General features: G+C 51.7%; 1 protein-coding gene across 3 annotated transcripts in view; it reads left to right on the forward strand.

Annotated features, from left to right (window-relative positions):
* The first annotated feature begins 271 nt into the window (after positions 1-271).
* The window catches only part of TVP23A (trans-golgi network vesicle protein 23 homolog A), a 39,398-nt gene continuing 18,706 nt past the window's right edge, over positions 272-20,963 (forward strand). For 2 of the 3 annotated variants that reach the window (XR_005785638.1, XM_040459042.1), the window contains exons 1-2: positions 365-506; positions 769-848. Coding sequence is in view for 2 of the 3 variants with exons in the window: in XM_040459042.1 (XP_040314976.1) it covers positions 498-506; positions 769-848 (89 nt within the window). In the remaining variant the exon portion in view is untranslated. Of the gene's footprint in view, positions 507-768; positions 849-20,963 lie in introns of all 3 variants that reach the window. The other variant, XM_040459044.1, reaches the window with a different exon arrangement.

Raw genomic sequence — 20,963 nt, forward strand, 5'->3', positions numbered from 1 at the left:
CCATCACTGGCATTCGTTCACGATTCGCTAGTTCGCTAGCCCATACGACAGTTATGGGACCTCCGCCTCATTCACTGGCCCACCCGCTCTGTGCCTCCCAGAATCAGTTCGTGGTCCCCAAATGCGCCTCTGAGCCCGAATCGTCCCCTCCAGGCGGCTGCTCGGTCCTCCATCCCTCCACTCTGGGCGACAGCTCTTTCTTTCCTAGGCGCCGTCCGCAGTGAGCCCCGCCCCCGGACCCCCGCCCCGCCCCCGGACCCTCGCCAGCCCCGCCCCCGGACCCTCGCCAGCCTCGCCCCCGCCCGGTCGGCCGAGCCCACCTCCCCCAGCCCGCGACTGCGCTCTGGGCCCTGCGCGCCCCGCCTCCACCCGCGACCTGCACCGAGGCAGCACCAAGGAGCGTAAGCTCCCCCCGCCGCTCCCCACCGGGCCCAAGGCAGCGAGAGGCGGAGTCCTTGAGCCTGGGCTGTGGGCTCCAGGTGGGCTCTGGGGAGAGGATGAAGCAGGTAGGGCCGCGGGGAGGCCGGGGGCAGGAGGGTGAGGGAGATGACAGGCGGAGCCTGCGGGAGCGCTGGGGGAAGCCAGGAGGAGGGATGCGCAGGCCGGGGCCTGGGCCTGGTCCTGGGCGGGACCCCAAGTGGTCCTCCTGGACCCAGGAGGGTGGAAGGCCTGGGATTGCAGCCGCGGGGGAGGGGCCCTGCCAGCGAGGGGGTGGGGTGGGGATGTGCACCGCCTGCCTGCCTGCCACCTCTGTTTGGTGTCCCCCAGGCCCTGGTGGACGATACTGAGGACGTGTCCCTGGACTTTGGCAACGAAGAGGAGCTGGCCTTTCGGAAAGCCAAGATTAGGTATGTCAGGGACCCGGCTTTGGCAAGCATCACCCAAAGCTGCAAATTCGCTTAATTACATTGATTCACACACCCATTCATTCATTCCTTCATTCAGAATGTGTTGAGCACCTAGTGTGTGCCAGGCATAGGACTAGGGACATACCCTGGGCAGATCAGACAATGTCCCTACCCTCCTGGGGCCCGAAGTCTGGGGTGCTGGGGGAGTAACAGTGAACAGGCATATAAAGATGGTCATGAGATAATGACAGAGTATGAGAAGATTTGGGAAGAAACTCAACAGGTGATGAGGGAAGGCCGTGCAGTCAGGAAGGGCCTCTCTGGGGAGGTGGCATTTGAACTGTGACCTGAATGCTGAGAAGCCAGCCATGGGAGACTCTGGAGGAAGACTGTTCCAAGCAGAAGAACAGCAGGTGCAAAGGCCCTGGGGCTGTGTTGGAAGGTTGGAGAAAGGCCCCTGTGTCTGGGGGTGGTGGGGAATGGAGAGGGGTTGGCAGGAGGTTGGAGAGCAGGACAGGGGCTTAACTTTTTATTCTTACCCCTGCGTCAGCACCAGGCAGACTAACATAGTATCCTGGGTTGAGTCACTTGCCTACCAGAGATCTTCCCAGAAGGTGGCAGGACTAGGGTGTGAGGAATGACCCACAGACATGGTTGCCGATGACCCGGGCAGCTGCCACATCTAGAAACGCCCATGGCTCAGCCACCCTTACTCCCATCTCTCCTTCCAGCCCTCCGAGTCAGCGGGGTGGGGGCCTGGTGCCTACCTGCCGTTCCTTTTCAGTTCTCGATCCGAATCCACTGAAGCCCAAATTGGAATATGACTGCACTGGGCTGCTACGACAAATTACTATAAACTTGTTGACTTAAAAACAGCAGAAATTTATTCTCTCACGCTTCTGTAGGCCGGAGGTCCAAAATCAGTGTCGCTAGGCCAAAAAAAGGCGTCGGCAGGACCATACCCCGCCGGAGGCTGTCGGGGAAAATCTGGCCCTTGCCTTTTGCAGCTTCCGGTGGGTGCGAGGCCAGCGCTGTAGCATCTCTGAATCTCTCTCCGCTCCATTTCACGCTGCCTTTTCTGGGTCACACGTCCCTGTCTTCCTCCGCTAGGGTTGCTTGTGAATGCATTTGGGGCCCGTCCGGATTATCGAGGATAAGCCCTCCATCTCCAGATCCTTCACTTAATCGCACAAGCAGAGTCCCTTTTGCCACGTCAAGCGACATCCACAGGTTCCAGGGATTAGGACCTGGATATTTGGGGAGGAGCATTCTTCAGCCTGCCATAATGACCCGTGACTAATTGTCTTTCAGGAAAGACACTGTAAGGGAACCGGAATCCTGGGAGAAAATCTCATAGAGCATCCGTACTCATTATATGGCCAACTCTGGGCTGGTGGCCGGGACTACATAGCATACAGGACGCACTCCCTTCCTTTACGGAGTTGTCCAGTCTGGAGCAGGGATGGTCAACCCCAACATGGCCGACATCTGGGGCTGGATGATTCTTTGTTGTAGGGGTTGTCCTGTGCATTGTAGGATACTAGCGGTGTTCCTGGCCTCTACCCACCGGATGCCAGTATTATCTTCCCAGTAATGAATCTAGACACTGCCAGGTGTCCCCCTGGGGGCAGACTTGCCCCTAGCTGACAATTGCTGGTGAGGGGGTAATGGGCGTAGGTGTTCCCGTGGCTGTTGTGTCTCAGTGTTTAAATGCCGTGGTGGGCAAGAGCTTGAGCAATTGTCCTGGTTAGGGGAGCGGCGGCAGCTGAGACCTGAAGGGTGGGGAGGAGTTAGCCAAGCAGGGAAGGCAGGAAGGGTATGACACGCCCTGGTTTGGAGGTGAGACCATGAGTTTCAGGAGTTGACAGCGGTTCACTGTGACTCAAGACCAAGGACGCCGGGAGGGGTCTGAGCAGAGGATGCGGCCAGACCCCAAAGGGCTCGTAAGCACAGTTGTAGAGCTCTGCTGTCCACTAGAACTTTCTCTGGGGACGGGAATGTGCTATGTCTGTGCTGTCCAATATGGTAGCCACCAGCCACCCTGTGGCTCTTGACCATTTGGTATGTGGCTAGTGTGAACTTTGGGCGGAACTTTGGACATTTGATCTTACTTTGTTTATTTTACTTTATTTTTTAAAGATTTTATTATCTTATTTTATTGTTTATTAATTTATTTTGAGAGAGAGCGTGAGCACAGGTAGAGAGAGAGGGAGGCAGAGAGAATCCCAAGCAGGATCGGCACCACCAGCGCAGAGCGTCACATGGGGCTGGAACTCACAAGCCGTGAGATCGTGACCTGAATCGAAATCAAGAGTCACACTCCACCCACTGAGCTGGCCCGGTGCCCGTAAAGATTGTATCGTTTTAAGTAATCTCTACACCCAACATGGGGCTCGAACTCACAACCCTGAGATCAAGAATTCCATGCTCCACCAACTGAGCCAGCCAGGCGCCCCTAATTGTGTTTAAATTTCTGTAACCACATGCAGCTACCATATTGGACAGTGCAGTTCCAGAGTTTGGTCACCACTGTAGAGTTTTGCTCTGGGCGGTGACAGGATCGGAGTTGCAGGACGGAGGATGGACGGTAGAGGAAGGTGGAGACAGGGAGCAGAAGCTTGGACCGCGGTACTGGCAGGGGTGATGGAGGGCAGTAGGGGTGCCCAGAGGCACATAGGCAGTAGAATCAGCCATCCTTGGTGATGGTCAAGATGTAGGGTGGGGACAGGGACAGTAAAGGGCGACGCCCGGGTTTCTGGCCTAGTGATACCTGCAAAGGAACACTTCTGGGGTCACGGATGTTGGGTTCAGGAAGTCCTTGTTGGATTGTACTGGAATGTCTACTAGCCGGGTCTCGTGGGCAGCTGGGGAGAGAGAGGCTGGGAGCTGGAGGGATCATCTGGGCAGCATTCAGAGGTCAGGGGGGCCACAGCTCACGAACCCAAATGTGTCTCAGAGCCGCCAATCCCAGAATCCTCTGGTGTGCCTCATGCAGGTTTCTGGGCCCAGCTCTGCACGTACTTAACCAGATCCACAGAGCACGGGCCTGGGAACGCGAATTTAAAATAGCATTTCTCCTTGACTCTGATGATCAAGAATATGGAGATGGCTGGAAATTCTTAAGGATAAATGAGCTCCTGGATAGCAGGGCGGAAAGGGGGTTCTAAACGTGGTCAGTGGAGGGGTTTCACGGGTTCCAGAAACCCTCTGAAAACTAGTGTCTAAGTTTCCTGTGTGTTGCTTTAGGAAAAGGATTGAGACTTTTATTAGATTGCCAAATGAGCCCATGATCCAAAGAAGTTAAGGGTCACTGGTACAGGGCAGGAATCACTTGGGAATGTCCTGTTGAAATGGATGCCAGGTTGACTTTGAAGGGAGGTGACGTGACGGAAGGGGCCCTATAGCAGGAGTCTGGGATATCGGGGCCACTTCTTTTACTGCTTGCTGTCTTTGTGGTTTTGGAAAGGTCACCTTGCTTCACTGAGCCTCCTTAACCTGTCTGTAAAATGGGTAGAATTGTACCAGCTTGACCTCACCGTGTGGATTTTATACAGTTTGTTGAGCAAATAATTAGCCAACATCTGCTGGATATCAGGTGCTGAGCCATGGGGTAGAGACCAGACCTGTTCCTCCCCTTCCTGTCCCCAGTTCTAGGTCATCGAGGCGCATTGTTGTGGAAGGGGGTCTTGGGGGGGGGGGCCCCCGGGCTGTATCGGGGGAGGGTGCGATCCCACAGCACACCTGGGCAGGTAGAGGAACTGTTAGCCAAGTTCTCTGAGTGTGTGTGTGTGTGTGTGTGTGTGTGTGTGTGTGTGTGTCTGTGTTCCTCACTGGCTTCCTTTTCCTCTTTCTTTCTTCCTCCCTTTTCTTTCCTTTCCTTTCCTTTCCCCCTCTCTCTTGCTTTCTTTCCTTTTTTTTAATTGTGGAAAAAACCCCACAACCTGAAAGTTACCAGTTTTAAGGACTTTTAAGCCTACCATTCAGTAGCATTAAATATATTTGTGCTGTTGTGCAGCACCTCTCCAGAACTTTCTTGCAGATCTGAAGCTCAGTACCCATTAAACACCTCCCCCTTTCCGCCACCCCAGTCCCTGGCAACCAGCTTTCTTCTTCCAGTCCCTGTGAATGTGACCACTTCGGATACTTCGTGTAAGTGGAATCATATAGAATCTGTGCCTGGCTCCTGTCACTTAACATAAATGTCCTTGAGGCACGTCCATATTTTAGCAGGTGTCAGAATTTCCTTCCTTTTTAAAGGCTGAGCAGTGATATACCACACTGAGTCCTTCCGTTTTTCTGTCGGTGGACCCTGGCTTGCTTCTTGGGTTTAGCTCTTGCGAATAGTACCTCCAGGAACGTGGATACACACATATATCTTCCAGACCCTGCTTTCAGTGCATACCCAGCTGTGGAACTGCTGTGTCCTGAGGAAATTCTGTGTGTAATTTTTTGGGGAACTTCCGTACCATTTTCCATAACACTTGTAGCATTTGGCAATCCTGCCAGCGATGGGCAGGACTAATTTCTCCACATCTTCACCAGCACTTGTTATTTTCTGGGTTTTTTTTCATAGTAGCCATCCCGATGGATGTGGGGTGTCTCATGGGGTGTCGATTGACATTTCGTTGGTGATTGTTGATGAGAATCTTCTACTGAGCCTGTTGGCTATTTGTATGTCTTCCTTCGAGAAATGTCCATCCAAGTCCTTTGTTCATGTCTTTTTAAAAATTGTTCTTAATGTTATTCATTTTTTGAGAGATGGAGAGAGACAGAGCATGAGTGGGGGAGGAGCAGAGAGAGGGAGACACAGAATCTGAAGCAGGCTCCAGGCTCCGAGTTGTCAGCACAGACCTGGACGCGGGGCTTGAACTCATGAACCGGGAGATCGTGACCCGAGCCAAAGTCAGATGCTTAAGTGACTGAGCCACCCAGGCGCCCCTCTTTGCTCATTTTTTAATCGGGTGGAGTTTTTGCCGTTGAGTTGTAGGACTTCTTTATATACTGTGTATATTAATCCCTTGTGAGATATGTGATTTGCGGATATTCTCTCCCATTCCATAGGTTGTCTTCCCACTCTGTTGATTGTGTCCTTTGATGCACAAAAGTTTCTTAGTTGGACGTAGTTCTCTTTGTCTATTTTTACCTCCGTTATTGTTGCTTTTGGTGTCCTCTTGTGTTGTGTGTGTTCTAAATTGGAATACAACTCACATATCATAAGCCAGCTTTTAAAGTTTATGGTTTTTAATTTATTTTGAGAGACAGATAGAGAGCAAGTGGGGAGGGGGCAGGGAGAGAGAGAGAGGGCGACAGAATTCCAAGTAGGCTTCACACCGTCAGCGCAGAGCCCGATGCTAGATTCGAAGTCACAAATCGTGTGATCATGACCTGAGCCGAAATCAAGAGTCAGATGCTTAACCGACTGAGCGCATAGACCACCCTTGTAAAGAATACACCTCAGTGTGGTTTTCAGTATATTCACAAGGTTGTGCAGCCGTCTCCACTGACTGGTTCCAGAACTTTTTCATCTCCCCAGACAGGAACCCTGTACCCATTTCAGCACTTACTTGCCCCACGTCTCCCCCTCCCCCCCCCGCCCAGCCCCTGGCGACCATCCATCTACATTCTGCCCCTACTAATTTGCCTGCTCTGGACGTCTCATAGAAATGGAATCACCCAGAATATGGCCTTTTGTCTTTCTTCTTTTGCTGAGCGTCGTGTTTTCCGGGTTTGACCGTGTTTGCACATTTCTTCGTTCCTTTTTATGGCTGAATAATATTTCATCGTATGGCTAAAGCACATGTTGTTTTTCCACTCGTAAGTTGATGGCCATTTGCATTATTTCTGCCCTTTAGTTCTTTAAAAAAAAATTTTTTATGGGGCGCCTGGGTGGCGCAGTCGGTTAGGCGTCCGACTTCAGCCAGGTCACAATCTCGCGGTCCGGGAGTTCGAGCCCCGCATAGGCTCTGGGCTGATGGCTCAGAGCCTGGAGACTGTTTCCAATTCTGTGTCTCCCTCTCTCTCTGCCCCTCCCCCGTTCATGCTCTGTCTCTCTCTGTCCCAAAAATAAATAAAACGTTGAAAAAAAAAATTAAAAAAAAATTTTTTTTTAGTGTTTAGTTATTTTAGAGAGAGAGTGCAAGCTGGGGAGGGGCAGAGAGAGAGGGAGACACAGAATCCGAAGCAGGCTCCAGGCTCCGAGCTGTCAGCACAGAGCCCGACGTGGGGCTGAGATCACAAACCTTGAGATCATGACCTGAGCCGAAGCTGGACGCTTAACCGTATGAGCCACCCAGGCGCCTCTCTGCTCTTTGGTTCTTACAAAAAGTGCTGCTGTGAACATTCGTGTACAAGTGTTTCTGTGGACATTTGTTTTTCAGCTCTCTAGGGCGTAAACCTAGGAGGGAGATTGCTGAGCCCTACAGCAGACTCTCTGTTTTAGCCACACTGTGTTACAGACCCACTTTGAGTGAGTACTCTGGGCTTCCAGCTGCCTCGGGGAGTAGGAAGAACCCAGACTCAAGATCAGACAGACCCTCGGGGCGCCTGGGTGGCGCATTCGGTAAAGCGCCCGACCTCAGCCAGGTCACGATCTCGCGGTCCGGGAGTTCAAGCCCCGCGTCAGGCTCTGGGCTGATGGCTCGGAGCCTGGAGCCTGTTTCCGATTCTGTGTCTCCCTCTCTCTCTGCCCCTCCCCCGTTCATGCTCTGTCTCTCTCTGTCCCAAAAATAAATAAACGTTGAAAAAAAAAAAAAAAGATCAGACAGACCCAGGTTTGGATCTTGAGTCCACCGATCTCCAGTCAGGGTTCACTGAAGTCCAGGCCTGCCTGTCAGGTCATTTCCTCCAACCCACAGGCAATTCCACGCTACCAGCGGGCAAGTAACAACACTGCCCTGGGAGACCCAGGACATTCCCAGGAAGACCTGATGGTAACCCTGTACTCGCAGTGACCTTGACCAAGTCAGAGCACCTCCTAGATCCCCATCTTCTCGTCTGTCCAGTGGGGATCATGTTGGTTCTATCGTAGGGTTGTGTAAACGGGACTAGGTGAGGCGACAGACATATATAGCCGGCTGAGTGGGACCCCTGGTGCCTTGTGTGGCTTTCATAAATGGTGCCTGTTATCTGCCTTCTGTGTGACTTCTGTGTCCTGCTGCTGTGGGCAGGGCCAGGGTGGGGGCGTGTCCTCAGGTGGAACAGGACATCACACTGCGGCTGTCCCTGGAGCAGGAGACTGTCTCCTGTTGAAAGTTATGTCTATACTCTCAAGGCACCGTCTTTACACAATGTGCGTAGACCCAAAGGCCATGGGGTCCCGCGGATCCGCCTGAGTAGGGTGGTTTCCTCTTGCCGCAGACAGAGTTCTTACATCTGATTTTGGTCGTAATTGTCAGGGCTGGTTTGTTGGCGGGGTTCAGTCGGTGTTGCATGGCTGGTCCTCACCCGGCCCAGGGTCTCGAGTTGAGGATGCTGTCCCGTGGTCCCAGATGCCCCAGGGAGTCACATGTTAGCGGGGGCCAGGCCCTCGGGCAAAAATCACCAGGAGTCAAAACTGCCCCCGCAAATCCCTGACCAGTCCGTCCAGCAGAGTAATGTTCTGCCTCTCAGGAAGCCTCTCCACTGTCGCTTTGTGTTCCCAGGCGGGATAAGAAGCCTGCTCATCCAAATGAGCCACCGATGAAATTGTTGGCTGTTTTTGAGGGGAAGTTAGAGGAAATGAAAAGTAATAGTAATAGCAAACACCGACCCAGCAATTACGATTCATTTAATCTGTATCGCGAACCCGTGAAATGGATACGATGGTTTTTAGTGCTTTCAGGGCGAAGGCAATTGACAGACTGGAGGGAGTTGCTCAGGGGCGCGCGGCTAGGAGGCTGCAGATCTGAGCCCTAGAGTCTGAATCTTGCATCACACCCTGCTGAGGGGGCCAGATGCTCACGCAGGGAGGGACACTTGGGATGAACCGTGGGAACAGCGCTTGTAGGGCTTCCGTGTGGGGGGGAATACGTTACATTGCCCCCTGTGTCCGTGGGAGTGCTGCATTGCTCCCGGTGTTCCGAGTGGGTTTCCTTGACGTCAGCACGAATTGCTATTTGGGATCGATAATTCTGCCTTGTGGGGGTTGTGTTGTGCATTGTACGATTTTAGCAACAGTAGCATTGCACCCTATCCCCAAGTGACAGCCAGGAAAGTCTCCAGAGTGGCCAGATGTCTCCTAGGGGCAAAATTACCCCTGTTGAGAACCCTGATTGGGTTACTCTCCCTCCCTCCCTCCCTCCCTCTAGGGTTTGGATTTGGATAAGTTAAATTTGCATTTGAGGGGACTCAGAGCATTCCCAACCCCTCTACGTTTGACATTGACCCAAGGGAAGCTGGTAGGGTGAGAGGTAAGTAAGGAGCAGTCGGCCTGTGACCACAGACAGAGCCTTGGTGGCCACCTGCAATGCTCTGAAATCAACACAGGTGCGTCTCTAATTGCCACACACACACACACACACACCATGCTCCAACACACAAAGGAGGAGAAGAATTTCGGTTTTTCTTTGTTGTTATCCCAGAAAGTGTTCGCCTCAGTAATTGAGGACCCCTCCCCTGGACCCCTGTCCCCAGTGACCTTGGGGAGGTCGTGCTGCCCCTCCCCCCACTCTGAAATCTATTTTAAACATCTAGAAATACAGCACGTAAGCAGGTCCCACCAAGAGCTGAGGGCTTGGGGCGCCTGGGTGGCGCAGTCGGTTAAGCGTCCGACTTCAGCCAGGTCACGATCTCGCGGTCCGTGAGTTCGAGCCCCGCGTCGGGCTCTGTCTCTCTCTGTCCCCAAAATAAATAAACGTTGAAAAAAAAAATTAAAAAAAAAAAAAAAAGAGCTGAGGGCTTAATTTTAAGCTTAATTTTCCATGATTGCCAAGGAAAACAGCCTGCAGAATCAGGGAACTGGAAACATTTCGGTTCTCTTTGATTAGAGCACAGAATTCATATTTTGAAATTAACTCCTGTATCAACAGCAGCCTAACTTCCCCTTACTTACATTTCTTGCTAACATGAAATCGATTGCATAAGCCCCGCCAACAATAAAATCACCAGAAGGAGATTTTTGCTCAAGTGTGGCCCACACAATCAGGGAGGGCACTGGGGGATGGTGGTCAGGTTCTGATGTTTGATATCGGACAGGAGGCTAACCGTGTGGACCCATAGGATTTAATTCACTCATTCATTTATTCTGGGCTGATGCTACTGACGTGTGGAGCCAGACGTTCTTTTTTTAATTTATTTTTTTAAGTTTAGGCACTTATTTTGAGACAGGCCGAGACCGTGTGAGTGGGGGAGGGGCAGAGAGCGAAAGAGAGAGAGAGAGAGGGAGAGAGAGAGGGAGAGATAATCCCAAGCAGGCTCCGCAATGTCAGCGCAGAGCCTGATGCGGGGCTTGAACCTGAGCCGTGAGATCATGACCTGAGCCGAAACCAAGAATCAGACGCTGAACCGACTGAGCCACCAGCTGCTCCCAGGGCCTGACATTCTTTGTTGAGAGGACTGTCTTGTGCACCGTAGCAGCGTTTCTTGGCCACTACCCCACTGGATCATAGCGGTTGTGGCAACCGAAAATGTCTCCAGATATTTGTTGCTTTTGCAAAAGGAGCAAAATCACTTCCCTTTTGAGAACCACTGGTTTATTCTTGCGTGCCCTTCATTTGTTCGTTAAATCAACAGAAACTTTCTAGAGCCTCTGTGTGCTGAACACTGTGCTGGGGGACACAGAGAAAACCAGACAGGCCTGGTTCTGGTCCTCACGGAACTGACATTTTAACTAAGGAGAAGGCAGTGACCATCTAAGCAAGTATCTATTAAACAAAGAAACTTTAGAGAGGGATAGTCCCAGGAAGGGAAAGCCAGCAATGTAGGAAGTGAGGAGTGAGAGGGAGAGACAGTTGGAGATTGATTAGGGGGATGGACATGTGAGGCTTTGAAGAGCCCAGTGGCGAATTCGGAATTCCATCTGCGTCTGATGGGCGATCTTTGTAGAGATTTGAGCAGGGAGGGGACGGTGTGATCTGACCGACACTTGAGGAAGTTGCCTGTGACTAGCATGTGGCCACAGGGCGAGGGTGGAAGCAGCGAGATGTGTTAAGAGGCTGGTGGCCTGGACTGGTTGAACTCCAGGCACACACTTGGGGACTTGGCTCAGACGGACCTTTGTGCAGATTCTTCTAGCTCCGGGGGTGGGAGTCCAAGGTCGGAGAGAGATGGTTGGAAGCGGTGGGGCGGGGAGCCTAGATGCAGGTCTTGGAGTCTCGGGGTCCCAACTTCATCAGCATCTCCGAGGACCTCAAAGAAGGGGCAAGACTTCGGGTCCTCAGGCCCCGTCCCTGAAGGTGCCGACTCAGTCCCTGTGGATATGGGTGTGGAAACCTCCGGCAGGACAGCTTTTCTGTGTCCCAGGCCCCTCGGGAGATTTTTCTCGGTTGTCCCTTTGTGGATGATAGGGAGTGTGCCCACTGTCATCGGCACGGGAGGGTGGGTACAGATACCAAGCTTAGCCCATAATTTTGCCAGGTGGTGCTCATGAAATTCCTCAGTAGAGACCAACTCAGTGGGTCTGGGTGAGAATGTGATGGGCCAGCTCCGGGGCTGGCCCTTCCGCAGCCCTGAGGAAATCCTCTCACACCGGGGCTCAGCCTTGGGCGTCCCGGGGCGGTCTAGTCACTCCTCGCTCGTTACAGGAGCAAGGTACTTTCAGGGTGACTCAGACGCAGCCACAGCTCGTGGTAGCAGATCCTGACCTCCTTCCTGCGTTGCAATACACATGACTCTCTGCCCTGGATTTTAAAGTACTTTACAATCGAAATTGCAGAGGAATAGTCAGGGGTACTGATTCCAAGCCTCCGACATACTCTCTTAGCCAGGAAAGTATTTTTAATTTTTTTTTTTAACGTTTTTTATTTATTTTTTTGGGACAGAGAGAGACAGAGCATGAACGGGGGAGGGGCAGAGAGAGAGGGAGACACAGAATCGGAAACAGGCTCCAGGCTCTGAGCCATCAGCCCAGAGCCCGACGCGGGGCTCGAACTCACGGACCGCGAGATCGTGACCTGGCTGAAGTCGGACGCTTAACCGACTGCGCCACCCAGGCGCCCCACCAGGAAAGTATTTTAAATGAGTTTGATTTTACCTATTTATTTACTTGTTTATTTATACATTTTTTTATGTTTATTCATTTTTGAGAGAGGGAGAGAGACGGAGCGTGAGCGGGGGAGGGGCAGAGAGCGAGGGAGACACAGAATCCGAAGCAGGCTCCGGGCTCCGAGCTGTCCGCACAGAGCCCGACGTGGGGCTCGAACTCATGGACTGTGAGATCATGACCTGAGCCGAAGTCGGATGCTTAATCGCTGAGCCACCCTGGCGCCCCTAAAAATTACTTATTTCTTAAACAGTTTTGAAGACCAGTTCAAAACATTTGTACGTTGATTGCAAGTTTAATTCCATGTCCTGGGACAAGTTAAACTACAGTTTTCATTGCAGCATTAGTCATTGTTTGGGCCCCAAATTGACCCACAAACACCTGCATACATACACCTGCGCAGCAGTGACGAAACTTGCTACTCTCGATGCGATGGTTTGTGGGCCCCAGATGCAGAAATCATAAAACACAGCAACAGCACACGTTGATAGAAAATAATATTTTGGGGGCACCTGGGTGGCTCAGTCGGTTAAGCGACTGGCTCTTAATTTGGGTTCAGGTTGTGAGCTCACGGTTTGTGAAATCAAGCCCCACGTCAGGCTGACAGTGCAGAGCCCACTTGGGATTCTCGCCCTCCCTCTCTGCCCCTCCCCTGCTTGTGCTCTGTCTCTCTCTCTCTTTCTCTCAAAATAAATAAACATGAAACAATTTTTTTAAAGAAAATATTTTGAGTCAACATCCTGAAAAGGACTTAAAAACCTTTCTACTTTGAAATAAATTCAAACTTACCAGAAAGCAAGAACAGTACAGAGAACTAACACATGCCCTTGACCTGGGTTTACCAGCTGTTAATACTTTGCTGTGTGTGTGTGTGTGTGTGTGTGTGTGTGTGTGTGTGTGTGTGTGTAGGTGTGTATGCATACCAACCCAGGATTACCCACTGCATTGAGTTATTCTGGAATATTCCTAGCCTTTCTTTTTTTAATTTTTTATTTTAGAGAGAGAGCACGCGTGCGAGCAGAAGAGAAGGGCAGAGGGAGGGAGAGACAGACGACAGAGAGACCAGAGAGAAGGGGAGACAGAATCCCAAGCAGGCTCTGCACCATCAGCACAGAGCCCCATGTGGGGCTTGAGCTCACCAGCTGTGAGATTGGGACCTGAGCCAAAATCGAGAGGCAGATGCTTAACCGACCGAGCCACCCAGGCACCTCTCAAGCTCTGTCACTGTTGAATAGGTGGCCCAGAAATGGCATTTTTTGCCCTCCCCCACCTCTGAGCTGCACCCCAGCCCCCAGAATGGTCTTTGATTCTCTTCGCCAAAGAACCCAGGGTTCCTTAGAGAGGAGCCGGTTCCAAATCTGGATGCAGAAACTGCTCTGTCTGCATGTGGCAAATTCTTTTGTTGCCAGAAAGAACAAATATGTTTTGAAATGTCACACAGATTCTAAAGAACCCAGTTTAACAGGGCTCCCACGGGCCGTGCTGGTGATTCGGTATCTGCTGAATGAATTAACAGTTAAGTTCATTAATATGAATTAATATGATTTCTGTTCTCCCATTAAATAACCTACAAGTTGGGCCCTACCACCCACGGCCTTTGTTTCCAAGGTGCTGTAAGATGCACGTGCAGTTATAGCTGTTGGGGGTGTGGGGCAAGAAATGAATACCATGTTAATAATTGTGTCCATTTGTGCGTACGTCCTGATTCCAGAAACGTTAAAATGGCCAAAATGGAAGGAAAGACCGGATTCTCTCCATTTTGTGGATGAGGCAGCTGAAGCTTCCGAGATTCAGGCAAGAGACCCAACCTCACACAATAGCTAACATTTGATGCCTTCACATGCTGCCCTTTCTGGCAAAATCTAGTAGCTCTTGAGAAATAAAAGCACATACATGGGTGAGTTAGGTAAATTCTGCTTTCTATTTTCAGTGCCCAAAGAAAGCACCCCACTCAGATCCAGGGTAAAAACAAGTAACAATACGGATTTCTTACCTTGTTCGACCTCTCTGAGGTGCCTGCCACCTGCTCTTAAAGTACCTTTGTGTTGGCTTCTACTCCAGCCTTCTGGAAAATCAGTCCTCTCTCTCCCTCGGTTAATAACTCTAGGTCTCCCATTTAAAAGAGGTGAGCGTAACAGCATCTGCCCCCACGGCCTCATCCCCCTACCCCCACCTCTCTCCAAGTAAGCCTGGGACCCTTCATTTTACCACCTGGATTCTTAGAGGAACCTGACTCTCCTTGTCCTTCCTCCCTTTGAAACCACCTGACAAAACATAACGTGGGTTACAGTTAAAACTCTTCAACATTAGAGCCTGTATCAGTTAGCTCCTGCTGCATAACAAATTACGTCAGACTTAGCGGGTTCGGACAGCAAACATTTATTATCTCACACTGTGAAGGTCAGCAGTGTGGGAGCAGCTTAGCTGAGTGGTTCTGGTTCTGGGTCTCATGAGGCTGCAGTCAAGTGATTAGCCAAAGCTGAGGTCATCTGAAGGTCCAACTGGGGCTGGAGGAGCCACTTCCAAGATGGCGCCTTCACATGGCTGTTGGTTGGGCGCCTCAGCTCCTTGCCATGTGGGCTTCTCCATAGTGCTGACTGACATCAGAAGACAGCTGGCTTCTCCCAGGGAGAGAGAGGAAGAGAGCAAGAGAAAGTGACCAATCTCAGAAGTGACATACAGTCATTTGTAGTATATTCTATCAGTCATGCAGACCAGCCCTGGTTCACTGTGGGAGGTGACTATACAAGGGTGTGAACACCAGGTGATTGGGATCACTGGGGAACATCTCAGAGGCTGGGTACTTACAGAGCCCAGCCCAAAGAAGGAACAGACGTGCGTGTGGGCACAGAGTGCCCCCCCCCCCCCCGGGCTCCAGGCACTGGTATGAAGTAGATATGATTATCACCATTTTTCAGGGGAGGAAGCTGGACCAGGAAGGTAGAGTCACTTGTCTAAGGTCACACAGTAAATAGGAGAACTGAAATTTGCAAGGCAGTCATCTACTTCCTTGGCTACTTAAAAAAAAAATTTATGTACATATATATATATATATTATAGAGAGTTCCAAACACGCACACCACATAGAATAAAATCATGAACCCCATGGACCCATCACTCAGCTTCAGAAATGATAAACTCATGGCCAGTCCTTTGAATTATCCCCTGGTTATTTTGAAGCAAACCCCAAACACCACATCACGTCACTTCAAGCATAATTTGATATGTTCTCTCTAAAAGAAAACTCATTTTTATTTTTAGTTTTTAAAGGACATTTTCTTTTTCTTTTCTTTTTTTTCTTTTAAGTTTATTTATTTTGAGAGAGAGGGCCAGAGTGCATGCAGGGGAGGGGCAGAGAAAGAGGGAGAGAGAATCGCAAGCAGGCTCTGCACTGTCAGTGCACAGCCTGACGCGGGGCTTGATCCCATGAACTGCGAGATTGTGACCTGAGCTGAAATCAAGAGTCGGATGCTTAACCGACTGAGCCACCCAGGCGCCCCGAGAAAACTTACTTTTGAAAGCAGAACCACAGTAGCGTTCCTCACTTTAAAATAATAATTCTCAAATACTGTGAAATATCCAGCCAGTGTCCAAAGTTTCTTGATTGTCTCATAATTTTATTTACTTCTTTGTTGGAACTGCAGCCCAGTAACATTCCCACGTTGCCAAATTTCATAGGTCCTTTTAACCCATAGGCTCCCCAGTCTCCTTCTGTCTTTTCTAACCCTTTGCCATTGCTTTGATGGTCTGTAGAGCTTCCTCCAGTCTGGATTTTGTTTGTCCTTCAGTGTTTTCCTTGGCCCCCTAGATTTCTTGCATGTTAGTAGTTGGAGCCAGAGGCTGGATGGGATTCCGGTGTGGTTGATTTGACGCCAGTTTCAAGGGGCGGGGGGTGGGGTGTCCTTCCACCGGGGGCTCCTGATGCTTGCTTGTCCTCAGCTCTGTCCCTCCCTGAGTCCTCTCCGTGTGAACTGTAGTGATCTACAGTCTCCCCCCTGTTGACGTTTTGGTCATTGGCAGGTGTACGTTACAGAGACAGGGCACGTTGTGTGTTAGATTCTTGCCCTTCATTCTCCTGTGTTGTAGACACAAGCGCGTCCTCTTTTTTCTCCCAGAGGTGAGCGGAGGGCTTGTAAAGATCAGATGAGTTGCAGATTGTTTCTCAGATGGTCCCACCGTGGCCGGGCAGGAGCCTCTTCCAGCCGGTTTCTGAGTCTTTTGTCCGACTTCCATGGTCTTTGACAGCCTCCTTGCTACCTGGGGTGTACGGATGCCCCGGGCTTGTGTGCGTTTGTCCATCTGTGCCTGGAATCCCCGCGTGGAGTCCAGAGGCCAGCGTCTTGGTGCGTCTCTGGCCTCAGCTCCCAGGCTCTGTGGCCACACAGTGTGTCAGGTGGACCCAGACTCATCTCTTAGTGGATGTATTGGGGGGAGAGGTTTCACCAATGTCTGTGGCTCAGTGAGGGGCAGCTGACAGGCGCGGCAGCCTGGAAACTCTAGGCTGAAACGAAGGACTTGGGTTCTGGTGCAGAGTCTGCCGCTCAGAGCAGCTGCTAGCACTTAGCCAGCCTTCCCGACCCGTCTTTGGGCAGACCCCGTTCCCTCTGGGGCATGAAGCCAGAGAGAGGGGAGGTGGGGCCTGATTCCAGCTGCCGTTAGTTACCTACATAAATGCTTCTTTGCTCAGAGCCTGGGGCGATTCACTTCACCTTGCTTCCTGGCTTCCTCATCTGCAAGATGCCTCTGTGTCCCCTTCCTACCTGGCTTCCTTGGGCTCAATTGTCCCAAGGTGGGTGTTATGGGTTGACTTGTCTCCTCTCCCCCCAGAAAAGATCTGTGGAAGTTCTAACCTTTAGTCCAGCAAAAGGTGAGCTTATTTGGTAAGAGGGTCTTTGCATTTGCAGATAGGATTAGTTAAGATGAGGTCACACTGGAGCAGGGTGGGCTGCTAATGCAGAGTGACCGGTGTCCTTATAAAAAGCCAACCCCGGGAAGGCAGGCCCGTTGAGGACGCCGTGCGACACCGGGGGCAGAGATTGGGATGAGGCAGCCACAAGCCCAGGCACACCACCAGAAGGTAGCAGAGCGGCACGGGACGGATCGTCCCCCACGGCCCTCAGCGGAACCAGCCCGGTCCACGCTGTGAGTTTGGATTTCTGGCCTCCGGGTGGGCAGGGAGAACTTTCTGTTGTTTTAAGTCACCCCGCTGGCGGTGCTTTGTTCACAGTAGCTCCAGGAGACGAATACAGCGGGTGGCTGCTTTCTCCCGCTTCCTGCCACCCCCAGGTTGCTGTGAGGCCCCAGCAGCACTGGCATCACCTGGATGCTCATTGAGATGCAGACTCTCGCCCCGCCCCCGCCCCCGCCCTCCCGAATCAGAATCCTGATTGAACGAGGGACCCAGGTGATCCGTCTGTGGAAGAAGGGGGTGGAATGGCGAGTCCCCGATGCACTGTGTCTGGGAGCAGCTGGCATTTATTGAAGCCCCGCTGCCCGCCAGGCAGTGCCCCAAGCCCTCAGGGAGCTTATCGTCCCCTCGTGGGTTCCCCGCATCTCCCTGCAGTTAGCGCTGCCACCGTGCACGTGCTGCTCCGCTTGGGGCACGTGATTCACGTGAACTACGCCTGAGTGGCACCCCACCCCCACCCCCACCCCAGCAGCCCTTCTCACCCCGTTTCATGGGTGAGGACAACGGGACTCTCACAGAGAGGTTAAGCCACCTGCTCAGGGTCACCCAGGTCTTCGGTGGTGGAGCTGGGATGTGAATCCGGCCAGACCCCTGATCAGCGTGTCCCGACTTGTACCGGGAGCCGCCACTCACCGCTCCCCCCACGCCCCCTTCTTTGGGAGAGCTCCTGAGGTTAGCTTTCACTTCCCCATTTCTTTTCTCTCTCTTGGAAGTTGTGGTAAACTACACGTCATGTAAAACTGGCCATTTTTAACCATTTAAAGTGAACGATTCTGTGACAGGCGTGGAACCATCACCATTGTCTGGTTCTAGAACCTTTGCATCCCCCCAAAAAGGAAACCCCCTTGCCCACTGAACACAAACTCCCCGTTCCCCTGTCCCCCTGCCCCCTGCAGCCTCTCCTGTGCTTGCCCTCTAGATTGGCCTGTTCCGGATGTTTCCCAGGAGTGGAATCCTACCCTATGTGCCCCGGCTGCTTTGGCTCAGCATTTCCATTTGTTTTCCGGGTTCCTCCGCGTGGTAGCAGGTGTTAGCCCTTCGTCCCTTCTTTTTTTTCATGTTTTTTATTGTGGTTACATATGCATCATCTAAAATGGACCATTGTGACCATTTCCAAGTACAGCTCGGTGCTGGTAAGTACGTTCACATTGTTGTGCAAGCGTCACCGCCGTCCGTCTGCCAAACCGAAACTCGGTACACATTGAGCAATGACTCTGTTCCCTCGCTGTCCTGCTTCGCTGGCTGTGTGAACCTGCCTGCTCTAGATTGCTCGCGCAGGTGGATCCGACAGTATCTCTGCCTTTTTGTCTGGCTTCTTTCACTTAAGCCTCACGCTTTCAAGGTCTGTCCTCCCGATGGCCTGTGTCCATGCTTCCTTCCTCTCTGTGGCCGTATAATGTCCCGCTGTGTGGATCGGTCCCATTTTGTTCATCTGCCTAGCGCTGGACACGTTTCGGCCATCGGGAAGGTTGCTGCTGTGCACACACACGTGCAGGTTTTTGCTGGAAGACAGGTTTTCCGTTGTTTTGGCTTTCCAGTTGTTGTGAAAACTCTGGGCTCTGTGGCTGGGGGAGGGGCAGGTGTCTCTGCCTTGGTGCCCTCCCGGGAAAGAGGGGAGGATCCCCCCAGAGGGCCCGCATGGGCCGAGCAGCCAGGGGCCCACTGACTTGTCTCTGGGGGTCCACTTTAACTTGCTGCTAAGCCTGTCCAGCCTCTAAAGTTGGGATGCCTCTTTAAGAAGAAACACAGAACAGAAACAAGTTACAACCCTGGCAACCAGAGGGAAGTCTGGTTATTTTGTTTGTTTGTTTAAATTTGCTAAAACACTCAGACTTTTGTCGTGCTGACCTTTGAATCCAAGCCGTGAGGACGTAGCGGTCCGCATCTGTGTAGGTGTCCCAACTGTCTGAAAACCTGCCTGTCCCGGGCTCAGTTGACAGAGGTGGAAGGGGGACATTGTCACTTGAGGCAACGAGTGACTCTGCAGGACAGAGGTGTGAACGCTACCTCTGGGGCATTCTGGAGAAGAAACCTCCGATTCTGTGCAGACGTTTGGGGCCCCCCCCCCCCCCACCGGCTGGCCAGGCCCACGGGGTTTTGGAAGGGCACAGAGGGGTCCCCGCTTTTAGAGGCCGGAGGGACCCGCAGCTGTTTGTTTTTTTGCTCCTGGAGCTGAGTCCATGTTGAGGAAGGAATAGAGAGGGCCCCTTGATTGAGAGGAGCCCACGAGTCCCCTGAGGTGTAGTTAAAATGCAGATGGGGGCTCAGGAGGCCTGGTGGGGGTCTGCTGATCACACGTTTCCAGTGAGACCCCAGCAGTCGAGGGGAGCGGATGAGGGATGGGCAGGCGGCGTTGCGCCTGGGGGTCCCCTTCCTCCCACGTCTTCGTGCTGGCACGCTGCTGGGAGCGGAAGAGACACCTGACTCTAAGTGGGCGTCGGGGCTGAAGAAATAAATAGCACGCTGCTCATTTTTAACAGTTGGGGGAAAATCTCTGACAGAGGATGTCTAAAAGGAGCATCCCCAGGGGCGCCTGGGTGGCGCAGTCGGTTAAGCGTCCGACTTCAGCCAGGTCACGATCTCGCGGTCCGGGAGTTCGAGCCCCGCGTCAGGCTCTGGGCTGACGGCTCGGAGCCTGGAGCCTGTTTCCGATTCTGTGTCTCCCTCTCTCTCTGCCCCTCCCCCGTTCATGCTCTGTCTCTCTCTGTCCCAAAAATAAATAAACGTTGAAAAAAAAATTAAAAAAAAAAAATAAAAGGAGCATCCCCAGCCCAGGCTTTCCCCCCGCGTGGCCCCCCCCCCCCCCCCAACAAATTGTAACCATGAATGAGAAACAGCAGAGTGATTAGCCACAGCCACCTGATGCCCCCTCTGGTCTAGCGTCCTAGGGATTTCCTGTCCAGGAACGTCAGGCACCTGGGGCAGATGTTGTCCTCCCATCTTATAGATGAGTAAACCAAGGCCCTGAGCCTCGGCCAGGGCCGTACATTCACTCGGCAAGGATGGTGTGCGAGCCTGGGTCTAGGCTCTCTGGCTCTCCCTGCCCCCACTGTCTGGGTAGGGGCTGGGCAGGCATTTATGTTGCAAGTAGGAGTGGCCTTTTGCTGGTTGGTTGGTTGGTTGGTGGTTTCTTTCTTTCTTTTCTTTTTTTCGTAAGTTTGTCTTTTTTTTGGTGCGCGGAGTTGGTAGGCCCAGAAGAAAGGACCTGCTTTCTGGAATTTTCCTCATGCATCCAACTGTAATGGTCAATTACTCAGTTGGGGATTTTTAGGTCTGGGTTTTTATTTTGGCCACAGATAACCCCCAGAATATCAATTCGTGGGCTTGGTTTATTCTTGCCTCAATGCAAAGTTGAGGTTGCCGCTGATTTCTTTTTCTACTTTTTAATTTTAATTTACATAAAAGTACAGAGAACAGTGAGCCTCCATTGGGATCAGCACGTGGCCAGTGTTACATCCTCACCCCTGCATCCACTCCAGCCCCTGGGTCGTTGGGATGCAAATTCTAGGCACAACCTCATATGCTTGGTTGGTTGGTTGGTTGTGGCAGAGTAAACCGAGGAGTAAAGATACGGTCTTTCCTCATCCTTTGTCCCAGTGAAAAGCAGAGCTTTCCCCAGTGTCTGAAGGATGATATATATGACATATATATGATATATATGATATATATCATATACATATAAATCATATATATGATATATATAAAATGTATATTCTATAATCTAATTAAATATATATAGTTTTTGTTTTTG

Source organism: Herpailurus yagouaroundi, unplaced genomic scaffold (assembly GCF_014898765.1).
Source record: "Herpailurus yagouaroundi ecotype Mexico unplaced genomic scaffold, PumYag 222, whole genome shotgun sequence".
NCBI classification, from domain to species: domain Eukaryota; kingdom Metazoa; phylum Chordata; class Mammalia; order Carnivora; family Felidae; genus Herpailurus; species Herpailurus yagouaroundi.